Source organism: Penaeus chinensis, chromosome 40 (assembly GCF_019202785.1).
Source record: "Penaeus chinensis breed Huanghai No. 1 chromosome 40, ASM1920278v2, whole genome shotgun sequence".
In the NCBI taxonomy this organism is placed as follows: Eukaryota; Metazoa; Arthropoda; class Malacostraca; order Decapoda; family Penaeidae; genus Penaeus; species Penaeus chinensis.
In genome coordinates this window covers 13,154,003-13,172,425 of record NC_061858.1, presented here as the reverse complement: position 1 = coordinate 13,172,425, position 18,423 = coordinate 13,154,003, and the positions used below count along the sequence as shown (strand labels likewise).

The window sequence follows — 18,423 nt, the reverse complement described above, 5'->3', positions numbered from 1 at the left end:
GTGTAAAAGTGGGTTGCCTGGTACCTGAGCAATGCGGCGAAGGACACTGTAAGTAATGCCGTCCTCGCCAGGGGCGGTTGCCTTACCTTTGGGCATTGCTCAGTTCCCACTCAGTTATTTCGACAAAGTCGGAGGGGTCAGTAGCAGCATATGCTATTGTTATGTTGAAATTTCTATCTATTTTCGGCTTGTTGAGCTGATTTTTTATCCCTTGTGGAAGTGAGTGTACGTGAGAATTTCCCGCCCACTGCTCTAGCAGTTCCTGTGGACTGTGGAACTGAGGTGTTGTGAGAGCTTTACCTGTCAGCCTATTAATTTTTCTCCATACGTCAGCTACAGAAGTTTGACTATTGTTACTTTGCAGGAACTGTTCCCAGTGTTTACTACGAATCTGAGTTCTTAATTTTCTGAATTACTTGTTGGCTTTCAGAAACTGCAGAAGATTATCTGCCGTCTTATTATCTTTATAACAATTAGCAAGCTACTGAACCCGTTTATGTTTCTTGGCCAGACTTGGGTCATTGATCCACTTCGGTGCATGAGAGGCCTGGGGCTTCTTTTTCTTTGAGGATTTTCGTGAACAGATCCATGTGTCATAGTAGTCAGTGACAACTTTGATTAGATCCTGAGAAAATTTCTCAACGGTGTTACTTCATAGGTGTTATACCAGTCATAGACCCGTGCCTTGAAGTGATGCTCCAGGCCCGGTCGGATGATTATTCGGAGTCGCTGTCTACAGTATAGTCTGTTCGTATTGCAAAGTGGTCACTAACTCTCGCACCAGTGAAGTACAGACATTACCATTAACTAATTTTTTGCCAAATACATGGTCTAACCTGCCACCTCCCATCTTAGCAGCAGCAGCAAAAGGTTCTAGCACGCAAATAACATCAATATTATATTTACGGATATAAAACTCTAGGTCATTCAGCCTAGGCTTTATGCTACGCATATTCCATGATGTAAATTTGATTGTGCGTTTATCCATATGTAAATAATGCTCTATTAAGCAATCTGTTCCTCATGCTGTTATATCCTCTAATATTACAAATTATAGATTCACATATTCACATATAGCATTATGATTATGGATTTCATTACAGATGGTAAAACAGATGGTTACACTTAAAAATACTTTTAACTGTTTCAAGCATTTGGTCTTAGCTTTGTTCCACTTCTCAGCACAGTCCCTCCGGTTGCTGTGCCAGATGCCTGGGGGGCTGGTTGCGTCACTGGACCCGATGTCACAGGGATCCTGATATTGTTCGTGGCGGCTGTCAGCGCTGACACGCCCACTCTGGTTTTCAGCACTGGCGGTCTGACATCGGTTCTCCTCATTCGTTTTTTTTTAGCACTAATGGTAACACTAGTATCACGGCAATGAAAGTCACTTTTATTTTTTTCCATGTCTTGTCTCAGCGTCGCTATTTCATTAATTAAGTTATTGTTTTGTTCTTTCACAGCTTTCATTTCCTTTCAAACACATTTATGTCGCCTTGGACAGCTGGCGTGACGGCACTTCTGTCGGATGGTTGTGCGGGGGATTCCCCCGCCTGGCCTGCGGTCATCCCTGCCTGAGGGTGAGGAACGGCTGCCTCGACTGGCTCCCGGGGAGGGAGGGGGGGGGGGGGCGAGGTCTTTAATTCAGAGAGTATGGCAGCTTTGAGGCCCAGGACACCCTCTGTGAGGATCAGCATCACCTTGTTCACCTTCTCCTCCAGTTGCGCAACCGTGTCGCGTAGTTGGGTGACCTCTGCACCCCCACTCGCCGGCAGCCGCGGGAAATATCTGCGGCTGGTGACGTCACACAGGGCACGGTCTGGGTTGGGAGGGCCGCGCTTGTCTCTCGCTCTCGGTGCTGGGACCACAGGGCACTGGGGGGGCAGGGCAGGGAGGCCCGTGCACCCCCAGTGCCAGTCAGTTACACCTGTCATCCCACACCTGAAGCATGATGGGACAAAGGCTGATGCATCTGCTGTACTCTCTTCTCCTGCAGCACTGCGAGGACACCTTGCCCTTGCAGTACTTAGCTACATGGCAACTTCCCATGCAGTTATAGTAGATCACGAGGGATGCCCTCCACGGCCTCACGTGGCTGGCGGGCATGTATTTCCCAAAGAAGTGGTATGTACTGGGAGGGGGTTGCTCTCCTTTCCATATTATACGAATACAGTTTAGTGGTTTCCTATCCTTGTGCACTCTTATGGCCTTATGAACTCCGTCGAGTGCATGCACATGTTCAAGATCAAAGTCCTTGTTGTAGTGGGTCACAAGGTATTCGTCATATTTCTGGACATCAGGAACACCTTTAGCACCCGCCCATTACAAGGCAATGGATTCAGCGGGGCTATCCACTGAACTACAGACTGAAGCCTCAGCCACAGGAGAGGAGGGACAGTTATCCACCGAGTCCTCCCCCTCAGGATTCCGGGATCGACTACATCCAGATTGTTTTTTAACCCCCTTGTGGAAAGCCGATCCTATGGTAGGAGAATGAGGAATCTTGTGGAAGATCTTAATTTAAATCTCACAAGGTTGTGGCTGTTGGAACTTCCCCCCATGGACTAATCAAGTCGAGTTGGATTTGGTCGGATTTGGGAAAGGGGAGAGATCCGAAGCAAAAGTCAGAGAAATAATTCTTCAACACACTTCTAAGCACCAAGGATCATATGCAATATATACAGATGGTTCGAAATCTGAAAATGGTTTGCAGGAGTGAGCAGAAGGAAGACTGCATATGGCAGTCTTTCTCGATCAGCCTCGATTTTCACTGCCATCCATGCCATTCTTGCAGCAGTCAAGATGACTAGAGATCTTACAAACCATTCCGTTGTAATATATTGTGACTCTCGTAGTGCCCTGCAAGCAAGCAAGAGCTTAAACTCGTCACATCCAGTGGTGAGGGAGTCAAGATTGGCTTGCACTGATGTCAGCACGTAAAAAGATAACTCTGTGTTTGATGCCAGCACATGTTGGTATCAGTGGGAATGAGCGAGCTGAACAGAAGGCCAAGGCAGCTGCAACTCAGCCCTGTGATGCTCGTTTTCATCTCCCACACACTGACTTGAAACCCAGCATCAGGAGTTGTCTTCATGATAAATGGAGGGAACAATGGAGGCATACCTCTAGAAACAAACTGCGAGAGATTAGAGATGACCTTGGCAATTGAGTGACCAGCATCCATCGCAACCGAGAAGTAGAAGTTGTATTAACAAGGCTGAGAATCGGGCACACAAGACTGACTCATGGGCCGATGATGGCTAAAAGTGAAGCACGCTGTGAGGAATGCCAAGAGCCATTAACGGTCGCACATGTAGTGGAAAGATGTGCAACATTCTCAGACCAAAGAGGAAGGTACTTGTCTTCCCCATATACACTGAAAAATATACTGGGGGATGATTGTGACATAGAAGGTCTAATTAGTTTCCTTAGGCAAACTAATATTTGCAACAAAATTTAAATATGCATAATATTTATGCAATAGTGTTTAGACATTTAGAGCATAATGTTTATGCTTTGATTTTTTTACATAATATATATTGTTATTTATTAAATTTATTGAAAGATTTTTAACGTTTTAAATATTTAAAATATGTATGACAAGGGGTTCGCCGCTAATGACCTTAGCTGTTGATGCGGCATATAATTTTGAATAATCAATTAATCAATCGCCCGCCTCGTGACAGGTGATATATAGCGCTCGGGACAACGGGGCACTCAGCTCTAACGGTTATCACGGCAGTACTTGGCATTCAGTAGAGGAATTATTTCAGATTTCTTTACAAACATAATTATTATCACAGTACTACTCTCAAGTCATGACTTGCGGGTTATATATAGCCAAATAGCAAAGTAAACGCTACAGGGAATTTTGGTGGCCTCGGTGTTTGGGGCAGCTTTATTTACTTTTGCTAAATATTTTTATTTTATTTATAGCTTTATTTGTATTTTACAAATATTGCTGTCACCCGAGAGAGAGAGGTAGACATCAGGATAGTGCTTTCTGTATTTTATTTACGCTTTGTTTTTTTCGCTAGTGTATGTTACATTTATTGCATTTGTCTGTGTGAACTTTATGTTTTATTTGTAAATGTTTATTTCGTTTCTTGGTGTATGTTTTATGTTTTATTTTGTGTTTTATAATCTGCTTTTGAATTTAGTAAATGTTTTAACAATTAATTTTCAGTTTTTTGTAGATGCATCAGAATTGTCTCATAGACATTTTAGGATTTTTTTTTTCCATTTTTATAGAGGTTTTAGCAGATGCCTCAGTTTTCTTAATTTATGTAGCTTCAGTGTTAGTGTGTTTGCTTCATGATCCTCGGGAAGTTGCACTGGACTTTACAATAATGACTAAGATGATCTTCAATGAAATCTGTGATCATGTGCTGTAATGTCATCATAATCATCAAGAGGCTAACGCCGACGGGGGCGCATGGCCGCATCCACCCCACGCTTCCATCCACAAGGGTCCCTCATAGCGAGTCTCCAGGCAGGCCCTCTGCCAATCTCTAACTCCTCTCGGCAGGTCTGGTCGAGCTGCCCAAGCCTTAGGTCATCCCACGGGTCTCCTCCATCCAGGATTGTCTTGCATAGATGGGGCAGGGTCATCCATAGGGAAACGAGTTAGGTGCCCGATTCCAGATTATGCAAGTAACAGTTCCCATGCCAGTCTCACGGTGTAGCCTTCGATTGGACACATGATCCTGCCAACTGTACCCTATAATCCGGCGAAGAGATTTGTTACAAAAGGTATCAAGAGGAGACTCCAAGGCACTAGATAGCATCTTGAAAACACGTAGCTTGGTCCTTCTGCTCTTGTTGATTGAGTTCATGGATCCTGCTGCCAGACCAATCTGTCATTACTAAATGCATCAAGAGCCGTCATCAGTGACTCCAGGGACTCAGACAGGATAGCAACATCACCGGCAAAGACCTTGATATTGCCCGGTGTTACTCCACTGACTTTGGGTAATACCTCTGTCCATTATTCAGTGATGAATAGTGATGGTACAAGGACATAGCCTTGCCTCACCCCTGAATTAACAGGGAAAAAGTCAAAAGACCCCGCCCCCCACCACACTTCACAGCACTTTCAGTACCAATAATCTGTGTCAGAATTTCCCTAAGTCTCAGAATCAGTTCTCGATGTACCAAATCAAACGTCCTCTTGAGGTCGATGTTGGCTGCAAACAACCCATGACCAAACTCACAACTGCGATCCACAATCACTCGAAGTGCTAGGATACAGTCTATTGTGGACTTGTCAGGAGTGAATCCACCTTAGCAGGTGGTCGCAGATCTGTTTCAGAAGAATGTGGGTGAAAAACTTGCCTGGTATACTGAACAGTAGTTACTACAATCCCTTTCCCATTCCAGAGAGGGATGACACGCCCCTGAACAGGTCTGGGGAAATGGTACCAGACTGCCAGATAGCAGTCTAGACTGCATGCAAGCCCCGTGCCATAGGTTCACCCAAAGCCTTTAGCAGTTTAGGCTAGGATATCACATATGTCTGCGACTTTCCCGCACTTCAAATTGGAAATTGCCATCCTAACCTCAGTTAGGGGAGGAGGTTCATCGCTCTTGAGTGAATCTGGCACAGGTATTGTGATACCACTTGCATCCAAGCTAAATGTTGGAGGGTGTACTTGGTACAGCTGCTAAAAATACTCAGCCCAACGTTCATGAATCCCAACATGTTCTGAGATAATTTGGCCATCTACTGAGCGGACTTCAGTTATCTGCTTAGAGCTCAGTTTTTTCAGGGCTTGGTAGGCAGGGCGAAGGTCATTTACCAAGAAATGGTCTTCAACCTCCTCAGCAAGATTACTGATGAACTGTTCCTTGTCCTTTCTCAGCAGTGTCCAAGCCCTATGCACCATAGAGTAAACCTACGGGCACACTTCTCCTTCAGTCTGTCCAAGTGAAACACCCTAGAGTGGCCTCTGGAGGGTGAGGAGTTTTGAAGTGGACCCATAGGGTAGCCTCTACCAGCCTATGGTCAGTGCCACAACTGTTATTCTGGAGCATCCTCCATCAAGTGCTGACAAGAATATGGTCGATCTCCTTGGCCACAGTACTGCCATACCATGTCCAGCGATGCGTGTTGGAGTGCTGATACCAGGAGCCAGAAATCCTCATTCTTTGGGACCTAGCAAAGTTCCTGAGGAAGAGGCTGTTCTCAATGCTGGGATCAGCTCCTGAACCATGGGGGTCGACAGACATCTCGTAGCCAACTTGGTCACAGCCAGATACCAAACTGAACAATGTGAATGTCTCACCGGGGGCAGTTGTCTGCCATGGATGTGAGATTGGCATAGAAAGTTTCTTTCCCATTGAGTTTGCAAACATCAGTAGGAGCATACACAACAATGAGACATAAAACCAAAAGCATGCTTCAGACTCAATGCCATCAACCGGTGTTACATAAACTATCGAAGGTTGGAGTCAGCTGGAGATGGCTATGGCTACTCCCTGAAGGTGGTGGCCATCATCGTGGCCTGACCCGTAGTAGGTGTACCCACCCTTACTGATCGTGCTGCTGCCTCTGGGAGGCCAGCAACCTCAACTTCCAACCATTCCAATTCCCTCAATTCCCGCAAGGGCCGGATGTTCCAAACGCCTACCCCGATAGCCCGGCAGGTTGTGGAGCCCAACATCCATGTATGGGATAGGCCTCATGCTGGGTTGGCACCTGCCAGGGCACATGCAGGACGGGTAGCTCTCATCCCCATCCTGCATCCCAACATTTGCCCTCCCAAGGGGACCCACAGCCCACCTTGCCCACTGGGTGATTGGGATGGCATCCCTGCCCCCAATGACATCCATTTATTTCTGCAGCTGCCGGTGAGTTGTCTGAGGGAGGAGAGCTGGCAAGGCCCACCTCCCCAGAGCCACTTGCTATGGCACTGTTTAACAGTATGGTGCGTGAGAGACAAACTGGTCTTGAGGCACCAGGTACTTCACATGCTACTGAAGAAGAGCATCAGGAGACAGTGTCACAGGCGGAAGGCATACTTGAACCCAAACTGACATTGAGGAACTTATATCACAGATTTCCTTGCTAAAGACAGAGCTCGGCAACTGGCAGAAGTATGCTCATATAGAAAACAAGGCAGAAAAAGAAAAACAGTTGAGAGGAATAAAACACTCGCAAGAAGGTTAGAACAAGACCAACATCAGAGAGAGGAAGCTTTATAACAGGTAGCGAGTGATAATGGATGGCATTTTTTTTCCAGGGGATTTACTGGTTGGTACAGACTTTCTGAGAAGGGTCGACCACAGTGCATGGCCGCAGGAGGCATATTTACACCTTGATGGCATGGTTCATGTTATGAAGTTGAAGAATCTTTAGCACTTATATCATTCATTCAATAGACAGTTTAGCATCCAGTAACCCATTTTGCACCCAATTGTAAGACAGATTGCCCAGCCCATTCAAGAATCTATGTACCATGAGGTGTGTCCCCAAGTCTCAATGATAAGTTTGTGCTAATAACTGGAAACTATAGGTGCTATGGACATTGGTGACTCCAGTGAAGGGAGTATGCTCCATTTTTGTTGTCAACTTCAGTCCAAGACTAGTTATACTTGAGAAAGGAGCTCATTTTTGTACTGCTAAGGAAGTACATGTGCAGTCTAACATTGAACATAATAACTGCATACCCTATAATCCTTCATCAATAGTGATCCTGTCTCCATCTATGAAGAATGAAATAATCATGAATATAGATTTTGAAAATTAGCCAGAGGACATATTTTTTACCTGGGATGATGAAGACTTTGATACTGTTCATGGTCTCCAGCTTACGGACCCTGAAAATGACTTAGCAGAGATTTGTCCAGTGCCCCCCCCCCCCTCCATCCGTGATACTGATGCAAGGATCGATGCTGTTTTGCAAGAGAGTGGCATTGGTGAGGCAGCTTTTATTGAAGCTGATGGGCTAAAACCTGCACCTGAACCATCAATGGGACACCTTGATACAACAGAGAGAGAAGAGATAAAGCAGGTTCTCGCTAAATTTCCTTATCTCTTTTCGGGTGTTAAAAGTCAGGTTGGTTTAATTCCAAGAGTTACTAACAAGATTGCTACAGGTGACACACAACCCATCTGTACTCTGTGCTAAGCAGAAGATAAAAGAGGAGTGTGACTAGTTGTTGCGTGCCAGAATCATAGAGCCCTTGACATCACCTTGGCTCTCACCTGTAGTTCTTGTTAGAAAGAAGAATAATAGTGTGTAATTTTGTGTTGATTATTGCAATGCCATCACAGTTGCGGACTCGTATCCACTTGCCAGAGTTGGTTGATGAACTGCGTGATACACAAGTATTCTCCCTCCTGAACAGCAGATCTGCTTATCGGCCTGTCCCAGTAAAGCACACCAACAGGCAAAAAACTGCTTTCAGTGATGGGAATCACCTTTTTCAGTTTCGGCAAATGCCATTTGAACTTCATTGCTCCCACAACTTTCCAGAGAACAATGAATACCTGCATGACCTGCTTGTGGAAACGTTGAAGCTTCTTGATTGAACGGGCATTAAATGGAACAAATGTGAGTTTGCTGTATGACAGTTTCGCTTCTTAGGTTTTAAAATTACTCCTGAAGGAATTTTACTTGATCCAGAGATAGTTAGAAGTGTCAGAAAAATGCGACCACCAAATGGGGCCACAAAGACCAGCCATTTAGTTGGGTACAAAAAGAACCGGAGAACTTTAACATCTTGAAAGAGAAGCTTGTGTCAGCAAGGTAAAACGAAGTTCATACCGATGCATCGCAAACTGCTATTGGTGCCTGCCTTATGCAAATAGACGCAGATGGAAATCTAGCTGCTATTGCGCATTTTTCCAGGAAATTTCATGGACCTTAGACCAGGTATTCTGCAACTGATTATGAAGCCTTAGCAGTTGTAGAAGCAGTAGGAACCTTTGACACATACATATATGGTCGTCAATTCATAGTGCATACAGATCATTGGCTACTCGCTCGCATATCACACACGGAAGACTTAAGTACTTAAGCTTGCTCATGACAGTTCCTTTGCATCCCATCTTGGTATTTTCAGGACGTAACAGACGTAACAGCATCTCTTCCGCAGGCAAATTGCATGGTGGAAATGGGGGTGGAGGTTGGGGAAGAAGGGGATGGGGGTAGAGGAAGAAGGGGGGTGGAGGTAGAGGAAAAAAGAGGCGTGGGAGTGAGCTTCGTTTTGAAATTGGCTTTTGGCGGGATCGGCGGTATGTCAGCGATCTCGGGACGGCCGAGGTAGTGGGGGAGAGGTGGAGGAGGAAGAGGGGTGGAGGAGGAAGAGGGGGTGGATGAGAGGATGAAGGAAAAGGTGGAAGAGTAGGAAGAGGTGGAGGTGGTGAGGGTGGAGGTAGAGGAAGAAGGAGTGGAGATGAGGATGGAGGAAGAGGGAGTGGAGGTGGAGGTGGAAATGGAGGAAGAGGAAGAAGAGGAGGTGAGGGTGGAGGAAAAGAGGGTGACCTATTTTGGGGGCCTGTGTCTTCTCATCTCTCTCTCTCTCTTTCTCTCTCTTTCTCTCTCTTTCTCTCTCTTTCTCTCTCTTTCTCTCTCTTTATCTCTCTCTCTCTTTCTCTCTCCCCCCCTCCCCCCCCCCTCTCTCTCTCTCTCTCTCTCTCTCTCTCTCTCTCTCTCTCTCTCTCTCTCTCTCTCTCTCTCTCTCTCTCTCTCTCCCCCCCCCCCCCCCAGTAAATGTCACGACACCACAGTGTAAGGACGTGTATAGTGTCCTCTCGTGACCTTGTGACCTGTCCTTAAAGGTCTGTGAGACCTTGACAATCAGGAATTCACAGACCTGTTAACCGTATATTGATCCAGTGTGTGATAATGTTCACATAACAATAAGTTATAAAGTGATACAAAGAACTAAAATTAAAACTAAAAGCGAAAGCACCCACGCACACTCCCAGATGTGCTTCGTGGCACCATAGGCGACCCGTGTGCGTTACTGTTTATTTTCAAGGGACAGGCACTCAGGTTGGCCCTATCGCGGTCGGGGGAATGACCGCGACCACAGACGGAGGTATGGAAACCGAGGGGAGGTACGATGTCCTCAGTGAGGAGGATATCGGTGGGACCCCGGCACGGATGAAAAAACAACGACAAAGAGGCAGCTATCTGCCTCTGTGGAAGTTACACCTCCTGGACACCTGTGTGCACACTTCAAGAATGAGACAAAACTGCGAACTCACGGTGTCAAATATCGCTGGGTCTCTAAGGCCCTAAAAATGGACCCGTATAACAAGACATACGGATCCCTGGAGCTGAGAATCGGACGCAACAACGTCTATGTTAAATGCAAGAACGAGCAAATTCTTGCTCATATAACATCTAGCGGTGTATGTGGCGAGGTGCTCGAGAAAGCCAAAGTATTTGGCAAGGGAAAATGTACTAACATCATTGTGTTCGATGGTCCAAGGGAAATCGAAACAGAAGAAATTACATCATAAAATGAACGTATCATTCATGCGAGGCGCATGAAGACTAATGGAGTGCTGACCCAGAGAGTCATCATAACGTATGAGGGGGAGGTAATCCCCAAAAGTATCAAAATGGTTGAGGGCATGGCACCCTTTAGGTGTGCCATCTTCAAATCCCTGACCCCGTTTTGCTCAAATTGTTCAAAGTGGGGCCACGGAACACGTGCTTGTCCACGAGACGCACCGCGATGCCGGTACTGCGCTCTTCCACACGGAAGTTCAGAATGTGCAGAAAAGATTTCCGAAGGAGAAAATGTCCCTAGTAAATGCGTTAATTGCCGACAAGAGCATAATGCAAACTCTCCATTATGCGCTTACTATCCAAAGGACAGGAAAACAAACAGTAAAAAAAACAGGCTGCCCTCCCCCCCACAAAAGTCCCCGCCAGCCCCGCGCTTCGATGATGTGGGGGAATTCCCACACCTGCAGAGGTCAACAGTGATGGCCCCTGCAACGGAAGCCATGGCACCGGCCACAGTACCAGCACAAGCAGGAGGTCAAGCTCTGTCAACTCAAGCACCAGCTGCAGCACCATATGCTGCATCAGTCTCTACACCACCTTCAACATCAGCTGCAGCACCAACTCTAGCACCATCTGCTGCACGAGCTTCAGCACCAGCTTCAGTATCAGTTGCAGCATCAGCTGCAGCTCAGCCCTCTCTGCAGCAGGACAAACAAGAGTCCAACGGGGAAATCAAAGAACTACTGCAAATGCTGCTTCGACAGATGGAGCAGATGATGTTCATGATGCAGCAACAAATGGCTCAGCAATCTCAACTTCAGGAAAGGATGTTTTCGTTCCTCCTCAATCAACAACAACATCACCCTGTAGTGGGCCTTGGAAATGGTCAAGTAATCAATGTCTCCAGTTAAACACTTGAAATGTATTACCTGGAACATAAACAGTTTGCAGAAACGCAAGGCAACTCTCTCCCAGTACCTTCACTCCGAAAATGTTGATGTGTGTTGCCTTCAGGAAGTCAGAACTAGTGCTCGTTATGCAAAAATTGCGGGATACACATACTATGACAGACCAAATATTGCTAACCCCTCTACGAGAGGGCTTGGCATTTACATAAAGAACTCAATTCCTTCGAAAGTGATTGATGACAATAGTGACAACTCCTGTGTTGAATATCTTAGTATTAAAATATTTCTAGACGGTAAAACTATCACCATCATTAATGTATATAATCCACATGATAGTGAGGTGGTACCTAAACCTCCTGACTGCATGATACATACTGATACTGTCTTATTGTGTGGGGATTTTAATGCTCGCCATCCTCTCTTGGGCTCCGAGGGAAGGACCATTGGGAAAAACGAAAAAACTCATTATTTAGGAGGGAAATTGGACTATATAGCTCTATACAATCAGCACACACTACCAAGTACTGCGAAAGTCATCCTGTAAGCGTTGGCTTTTACACAGCCCTCAAGCCGAGCAATTCTTATAATTTAGGTAGCGTGTAAGAATTGAATAAATACTCAATGGGCAGAAAAATACACATTTATTAAATTAAACAAAATTATATAAACAAAAAAAAAAAACGAGCATCAGTAATAAAAATAAGGAACAACAACAGCCAGATACTTATGAATGGTGTGTACAGGTCACGAGCTCTCAGCCAACTGCCTGAGAAGCTCAACAATTACTCTGACGTAAATGTAGCGCGGGAAGGTAGAAGTCCTGGCCGATGGTCTTCCAAGACGATGGGTTGTTTGCTGGTTTGTAGCTCCTTTAAGATGCGACGCAGGTTAAGGCGAAAATAGGGTTGAAAGTCCCGTGGAAAAAGACGTATGGCTGCCTCACTACATCCCTCCCGATCCCGGAAAAGGAGAGGGTGACTTGGGAACCCTCGACTGACTATCGGCTCAAGGCGAAAGCCGACACCCTTTCACTAAAAATGAGGCTGGAATCTGGTGCGAAATCCTTTGGGCGTCACATTCAGTGGGTCATAGGGTTGCAGGTACTCAGGTTCCGAGGTCCATTATCAGCATGCGAGCTTGCATATAAGCAGTTTACAAGAGGAAGCAGGAACAGATCGGGGCAGAGATAAGGCAGGATTCTAAGCCGTGGGACTCCACAAGGTGGTCGGAGGCTGGAACAGGGCTGCAAGAAGTCATGACATTCAATCCACTGGGATGACAGCAGCAAACAGCATCAGATCCACTTGGTTTCATTGATCAGGACAGCGGCAGGAACAGACCATGCAGATAGCTGTTGGGGGGAGTTGGCATGAGCTTTCATGTGTACAAAAATAAGAGACCTGTTCTATGCAAGCACTGGAATGTTGATTTATTTTATTAAAGATGCTCTAACATTATACAAACTATATACCCAATCACCTAAAGAATATTTAACATTACAATATAATACATTAAACTTAAAGACAAATTACCCTGTAAATCTTCTCACAAGAGATAACATCATAACACTTAACGGATCATCAGGAGAGTGTTCTGCAAGAACACCATCTGGACTCACTATCTCCAGTTCGTCTTGTGCCTCGTAGGACAGCATATCATTACGATGAAGTCGATAAACACTGTTCTTTACCAAGTCTTTCACCAGATAAGTCACAGGTCCAGTGCGCTTTGTGATCCTTAAGGGACCTGTCCAGCGTGCCGTCAGACCAGTGGCTTTCTGAGAGGGACTTTTTCGTAAGATTAGACTACCAACATCCAAATCAGTAGCAGGTATTGACTTCCTTGCAACGTAATCTTTGTTATATTCTCTACATCGTTTACTTGCAAGTACAGCTGCATCACGTGCATGAATTAACTTTGCAAATCTTTCATTAGCAGGTTTATTTACAGTTAATTTGTTTGTTAATCCAACTGGATAATGTATAGATTGTCCAAGCATCAAATATAAGGGTTGATTATTTACCGACCTGTTAACTGAAGAGTTGATAGCAAACCTAACATGAGGTATCATCGTGTCCCATAGACGAGGATTCTTCTCAGTTAGTGCATATAAAGTATCTTTAACTATTCTGTTAGTCCTTTCACATAACCCATTACTTTCTGGATGATAAGGGGTTGTAAAGTTTATCTTAGTTTCCAGCAGCTTACAAACAGCTCTGAGAAGAGAATTAGAAAATTCAGTGCCATTATCACAAATGAAAGCTTGTGGTGGACCAAAGATTGTAATGAAATCATTAATCAAAGCATTTGTGACAGTTACGGCTCGTTTATCTTTAAGAGGTACAAGCTGAGTAAAACGTGATAACTGATCTACAATGACTAAGACATACTTGAAATCATTGTCCGACTTAGGCAATTCAATGAGATCCATGCTGACTCGCTCGAGGATGCTTAATGCGAGTGGAGCACCTGCTAATGTCGCTCTATGCCTTTGTTGAGCTTTACGCTTTTTACAGGTCAGACACTTACATAATTTCTAGTATAACTAAGTGCACAAGGAAAATAATACAACTCCTGGAGTTTTCTATATGTACGATAGGTTCCAGGATGACCAGCAATCTTACTATTATGAGGAATGTCCAGGGCATGTAATCTGCATTTCAAAGGAATACATAACTGACTTACCAAACCAGAAGCCTTATCTTTGACGTGATATAGAACTCCATCTATCAAGTCAAACTCGTCCAATCTTGCAGGTAATTTCCGCTTAGGGAATGATCGACCTTCAAGAAAATCTATAATTTCTTTGTAAAGAGAGTCTTCAACCTGCAATGCACGAAATGCTTTAGGATCTAAGGTGGTCAAATCTACAGATGTTATTGGACTAATCTGCCTTGATAAGAGATCTGGTACATGATTACTTGCTCCCTCTTTATAGAAGACTTTACAATCATAACTCATTATTTCATGACTCCAGCGGGTCATTCTAGCTGATTTAGTTGGACGTTTAAAAATATAGATTAATGGCTTATGATCCGTATAGACATGAAATTTATGGCCATATACATATGGATGAAATGCTTTAATAGCTTCAACAACAGCTAAAGCCTCCAACTCAGTCGCTGAATAACGAATCTCTGCACCTCTAAGTTTGCGACTGTAATAAGAAACTGGGTGAGGTTGTCCATCATGCTTTTGGATCAAACAAGCACCAATGGCTCGCTGACTTGCATCGGTGTGGATTTCGAACAGCAAGTCAAAATTAGGACGTTTCAAGAGAGGAGCAGTAACTAATGCTTCCTTTAAACTAACTAAAGCACTTTCATGTTCTGGCTTCCATACAAACTTGGCATTCTTCTTAGTTAGATCAGAAAGTGGAGCAGTTATTTTAGAGTGATCTTTGATATGCCTGCGGAAATATCCAGCAGCACCCATAATCCTTCTCACCTGCTGTGAGTTGGTGGGTGTAGGAAGGTCACATATGGCCTTCACTTTACCAGGGTCAGGCTGTACACCTGCAGCAGAAATGAGGAATCCTAAGAATTTAAGTTCTGGGCAAGCAATCTCACATTTTGCCATGTTTAATTTAAAACCTGCACGAGATAAGATATTAAGGGTTTCATCCAGATGATGAAGATGTTCTGAAAAGTTTTTACTATAGATAATGATATCATCTAGATAACAAAGTGTATGACGTCCTAAAACTGGACTCAAGACCAAGTTAGCTAGCCTCTGATAAGTGCTTGGAGCGGACTTTAAACCAAATGGCATTCGAATCCATTGAAAAACGTTCTGTCCATCCGAAAATGCCGTTTTAGGGCGATCTGCCTCATTGACCTCTATAGTCCAGTATGCTGCTCTAGAATCTAGAGTAGAAAAGAAGTGTGCTTCTCCGAGACTGTCAATAGTTTCTTCTATCCTGGGAAGTGGATATGTATCTCCTTGGGTAACATTATTCAACTGCCTGTAGTCAACACAGAAACGATGAGACCCATCCTTTTTTACTACTAGAACCACATTGCTAAACCATGGGCTCATTGATGGTTCAATTGCTCCTCCTTTAAGCATTGACTGACACTCAGACTTAATAAAGTCTTTGGCTGACTGTGGAAGACGCCACTGTTTAGAACAAATAGGCGCTGCATTACCCGTAGGTATGCAATGCACAATACCCTTAGCTTTACCAATAGTCATTTTATCACCATCAAATAAACCCTTGTACTTCTGTAGAATAGGCAAGACCTTACTCCTTTGCTCTTTTGTTAAATGTTCTAAATCTGGAAGATTTGCTTGGGTTACTATCTCAGAATTACATGAAGAGGCACTACCTATCATTGCTATTTTACTTGTGTCAGAGTTAGAAACTTCTTCCACTTTTGCTAGTAGCTTACCATTTTTGAGCTTAATTCTGTGAGGTAAAGTATTAACTGTCCATACGTAAACTTTCCTATTCTGTACACTTGCAACTGAATGAGGAATCGATAGATCATGCAAGTGACCCTCTATGTATACATCCCCATCAGGAATACCACGATTTACTGAACATGAAATAAATTTAGCACTCATTGGAGGAATACTAGTATTTCTGAGAACTCTAGCACACAGAACTGGTTGTTGAAAAAGAGGCATTATATCAAGATCACACTCCCTTACTGTTGCCTTGCAAAAGGACACTTTAGAAATTCCCGGCTGATCTGTATAGGTTACAGGTACTCTAATTGAATCAAGAGAAAGATAAGTCTGTCCTGGCTGATGTGAATGAACCAAGCTGAATTCAAATCTACGCAGTACATCAATGCCAATTAATAAGGAACCCGGAAAATCACAACTTTCATCAACTACAACTAATCTGTGTGTCAAGCTAAGTCCTGGGGCAAAAGAAATCTCAAAATCCCTTTCTTCCAAAACATCAAGAAAGTCACCAGAAGCACTAATAAGTGACCTGGCTCCTTTAGAACGTGAAATAATGCTTAGAGACTTCAATGCCGAGACCTTCAACAAGGATGCAGAAGATCCAGTGTCAATGAATGCAAGCAATTCCTGACCATTGATACAAATTTTTATCAAAGGTCGACCCACTAAATTCTTATCAGACACCAAACATAAATCCATCTCCCTTTTGCATTTAGCCAACAGATTACAAGGAGTTTTAACACTGCTGGCCTTTCTGAAAGGGCACAGTATTCTGAACACATGTAGATTGTTCATTTTTATGTGGCTGCTGTAATCCAGGACATCGAGATCTTAGATGAACTGGCTGTAAACATAGCCAACAAACATTAGACAGAGGCTTACCTCTGCAATCTTTTGTGAGGTGTCCTTTGGAGCGGTGGAAAGCGCAGTACGGCTCATTATTAGCAGTTGCTAGACTCGAACTGACAGACGACACACCCGAGAATACTCTTCTTTCCCTCAAATAAAATGCATTATTCTGACAGTGCCAGATACGTTCTGTATTTGTGACGAGTTGTGTCAAAGGACCATCTTCACCTGAAACAACCAAGGCTCGTAATCGTTCTGGTAAACCTTGAAGAAAAAGTCTTTTCACAGTTAGTGTTACATCCCCAATTTCATTAGGAAAATCCCTTGCACCCGAAAGAACTGCTGCTTCAAGTTCAATATGAAAATCTTTAGGCGACTGTCCTTGCTTAAGTCTAATAGATTCTATCCTTCTAAAGAAATCCCCTGAACTTCTTACACTACCAAATTTGTCCCTTAAAGCCAGTCTAAATTCATTCCAAGTAGTAAATTCTGCAAACTGACCACTATTAACAATAGTTTCAGCATGACCTTGACAATGTATTTTTGCAACTTTAATCCTGGTTTCATCATGTCCCTCTGGAATGACAATTTCAATCTTACGAATCCATTGTTCAAAGTCATCCTGTCGTTTCATGGGATCATGGAGTGAACATTTTGCTTCAAATATTGGTATTTGTTGCTTGGCAATTTTAAAACTTACCGGCATCACGTTACTACCATTATTATACTCATTAATACCGGAAGTTACACTAGACCTTGGTGCTGCAAGAGGGGTTGGTTTCACAGAGGAAGGATTAGGACACGAGGATTGAGGAAACTGGGTACAAGGTGTTGGTATAGGTTTATGGTTAACTGGGGTTTCTGGTTCAAAGACTGGTTTAGATAATGGTGTAGATAATGGTGTAAGTATAGGTCTATCGTCATAAACCTTAGCATTTGCACGTGCTGCACTATCATTGCAAGAAACTGGCACGGACAATTGTTCATTACTAGAGGTCTGAATATTCATACCTTGTTACAAAACCACTAGTTGGCTACTAAGTGTTGCATACATGCTTTCAATCTTATCTAGTTTAGATGAGAGAACAAGATTATCCTTGATCATTTTATTCTGTTGACTTAGTACACTCGCAAGTACTGTAGAAGGAAGATTTCCTTGAGGCCGATTCACATTTCCTTCGTTATCATCGGGAGGAGTTAATGGAGCAACAGCATAAGCTGGTGCTTTAGATTTTGGTCTAACTGAAGGATCTCTTAATCCACGAGGAAGAGCATAAGCTTGCTCATGGTCCGCTATTAAATATGGATTTGGGGAAGTTAGATCAGAAAAATTACGTTCATTTAACATTGAGTTACACAATTCCAAGGAGTCTTCAATAATTAACAATTTACCTAATATTTTGCCTAACACGTCTGTGCTTTTCTAAAAGAAAATCAAACCAAAATGAATACTGGTAATAAGTGGTAATTACTCGATATATATAAATTTGTTACAAAAAATAATGATAAATCTTTACTCACCAGTGTTCAGTGTTGGTATGGTTTATCTTACACACAGCGACAAATTCTTACAATCTTCGCTGTATGTCACGAACACAAAGAACAGGCAAAAAACTGCAAGCATCAGCATCAACAAATATAGGACAGGCTGAAATGTGATCTGTCATTAGAATAAACAAAATGTGAGGGCAGCGTTATAGCGTACACTGAGAATTTGGAGAAAAGAAAAAAAAAATAGATCAGTCCTATGTACATTTACCGGGCTGAGTAAAGCTCACTTCCTGGCC

The 18,423-nt window shown here is 43.7% G+C and overlaps 1 protein-coding gene across 3 annotated transcripts; it reads right to left on the bottom strand.

Moving 5' to 3' along the window:
- Positions 1-12,556: 12,556 nt before the first annotated feature.
- On the bottom strand, positions 12,557-14,536 carry LOC125047306 (KRAB-A domain-containing protein 2-like). 3 transcript variants are annotated; one of them, XR_007116717.1, is made up of 4 exons: positions 14,060-14,536; positions 13,402-13,590; positions 12,907-13,151; positions 12,557-12,725 (listed from the first exon to the last, which is right to left on the bottom strand). XR_007116717.1 is itself a non-coding variant. In XM_047645557.1 (2 exons), the coding sequence occupies exons 1-2, from the start codon at positions 13,803-13,805 to the stop codon at positions 13,136-13,138; spliced, it is 420 nt and encodes a 139-aa protein (XP_047501513.1). In that variant the 5' UTR covers positions 13,806-13,856; the 3' UTR covers positions 12,557-13,135. The 3 variants fall into 3 exon arrangements, 1 of the variants encoding a protein (XP_047501513.1); XR_007116716.1 differs by lacking the exon at positions 14,060-14,536 and having other exon boundaries at positions 13,402-13,856; XM_047645557.1 differs by lacking the exon at positions 14,060-14,536 and having other exon boundaries at positions 12,557-13,151; positions 13,402-13,856.
- Positions 14,537-18,423: the final 3,887 nt, after the last annotated feature.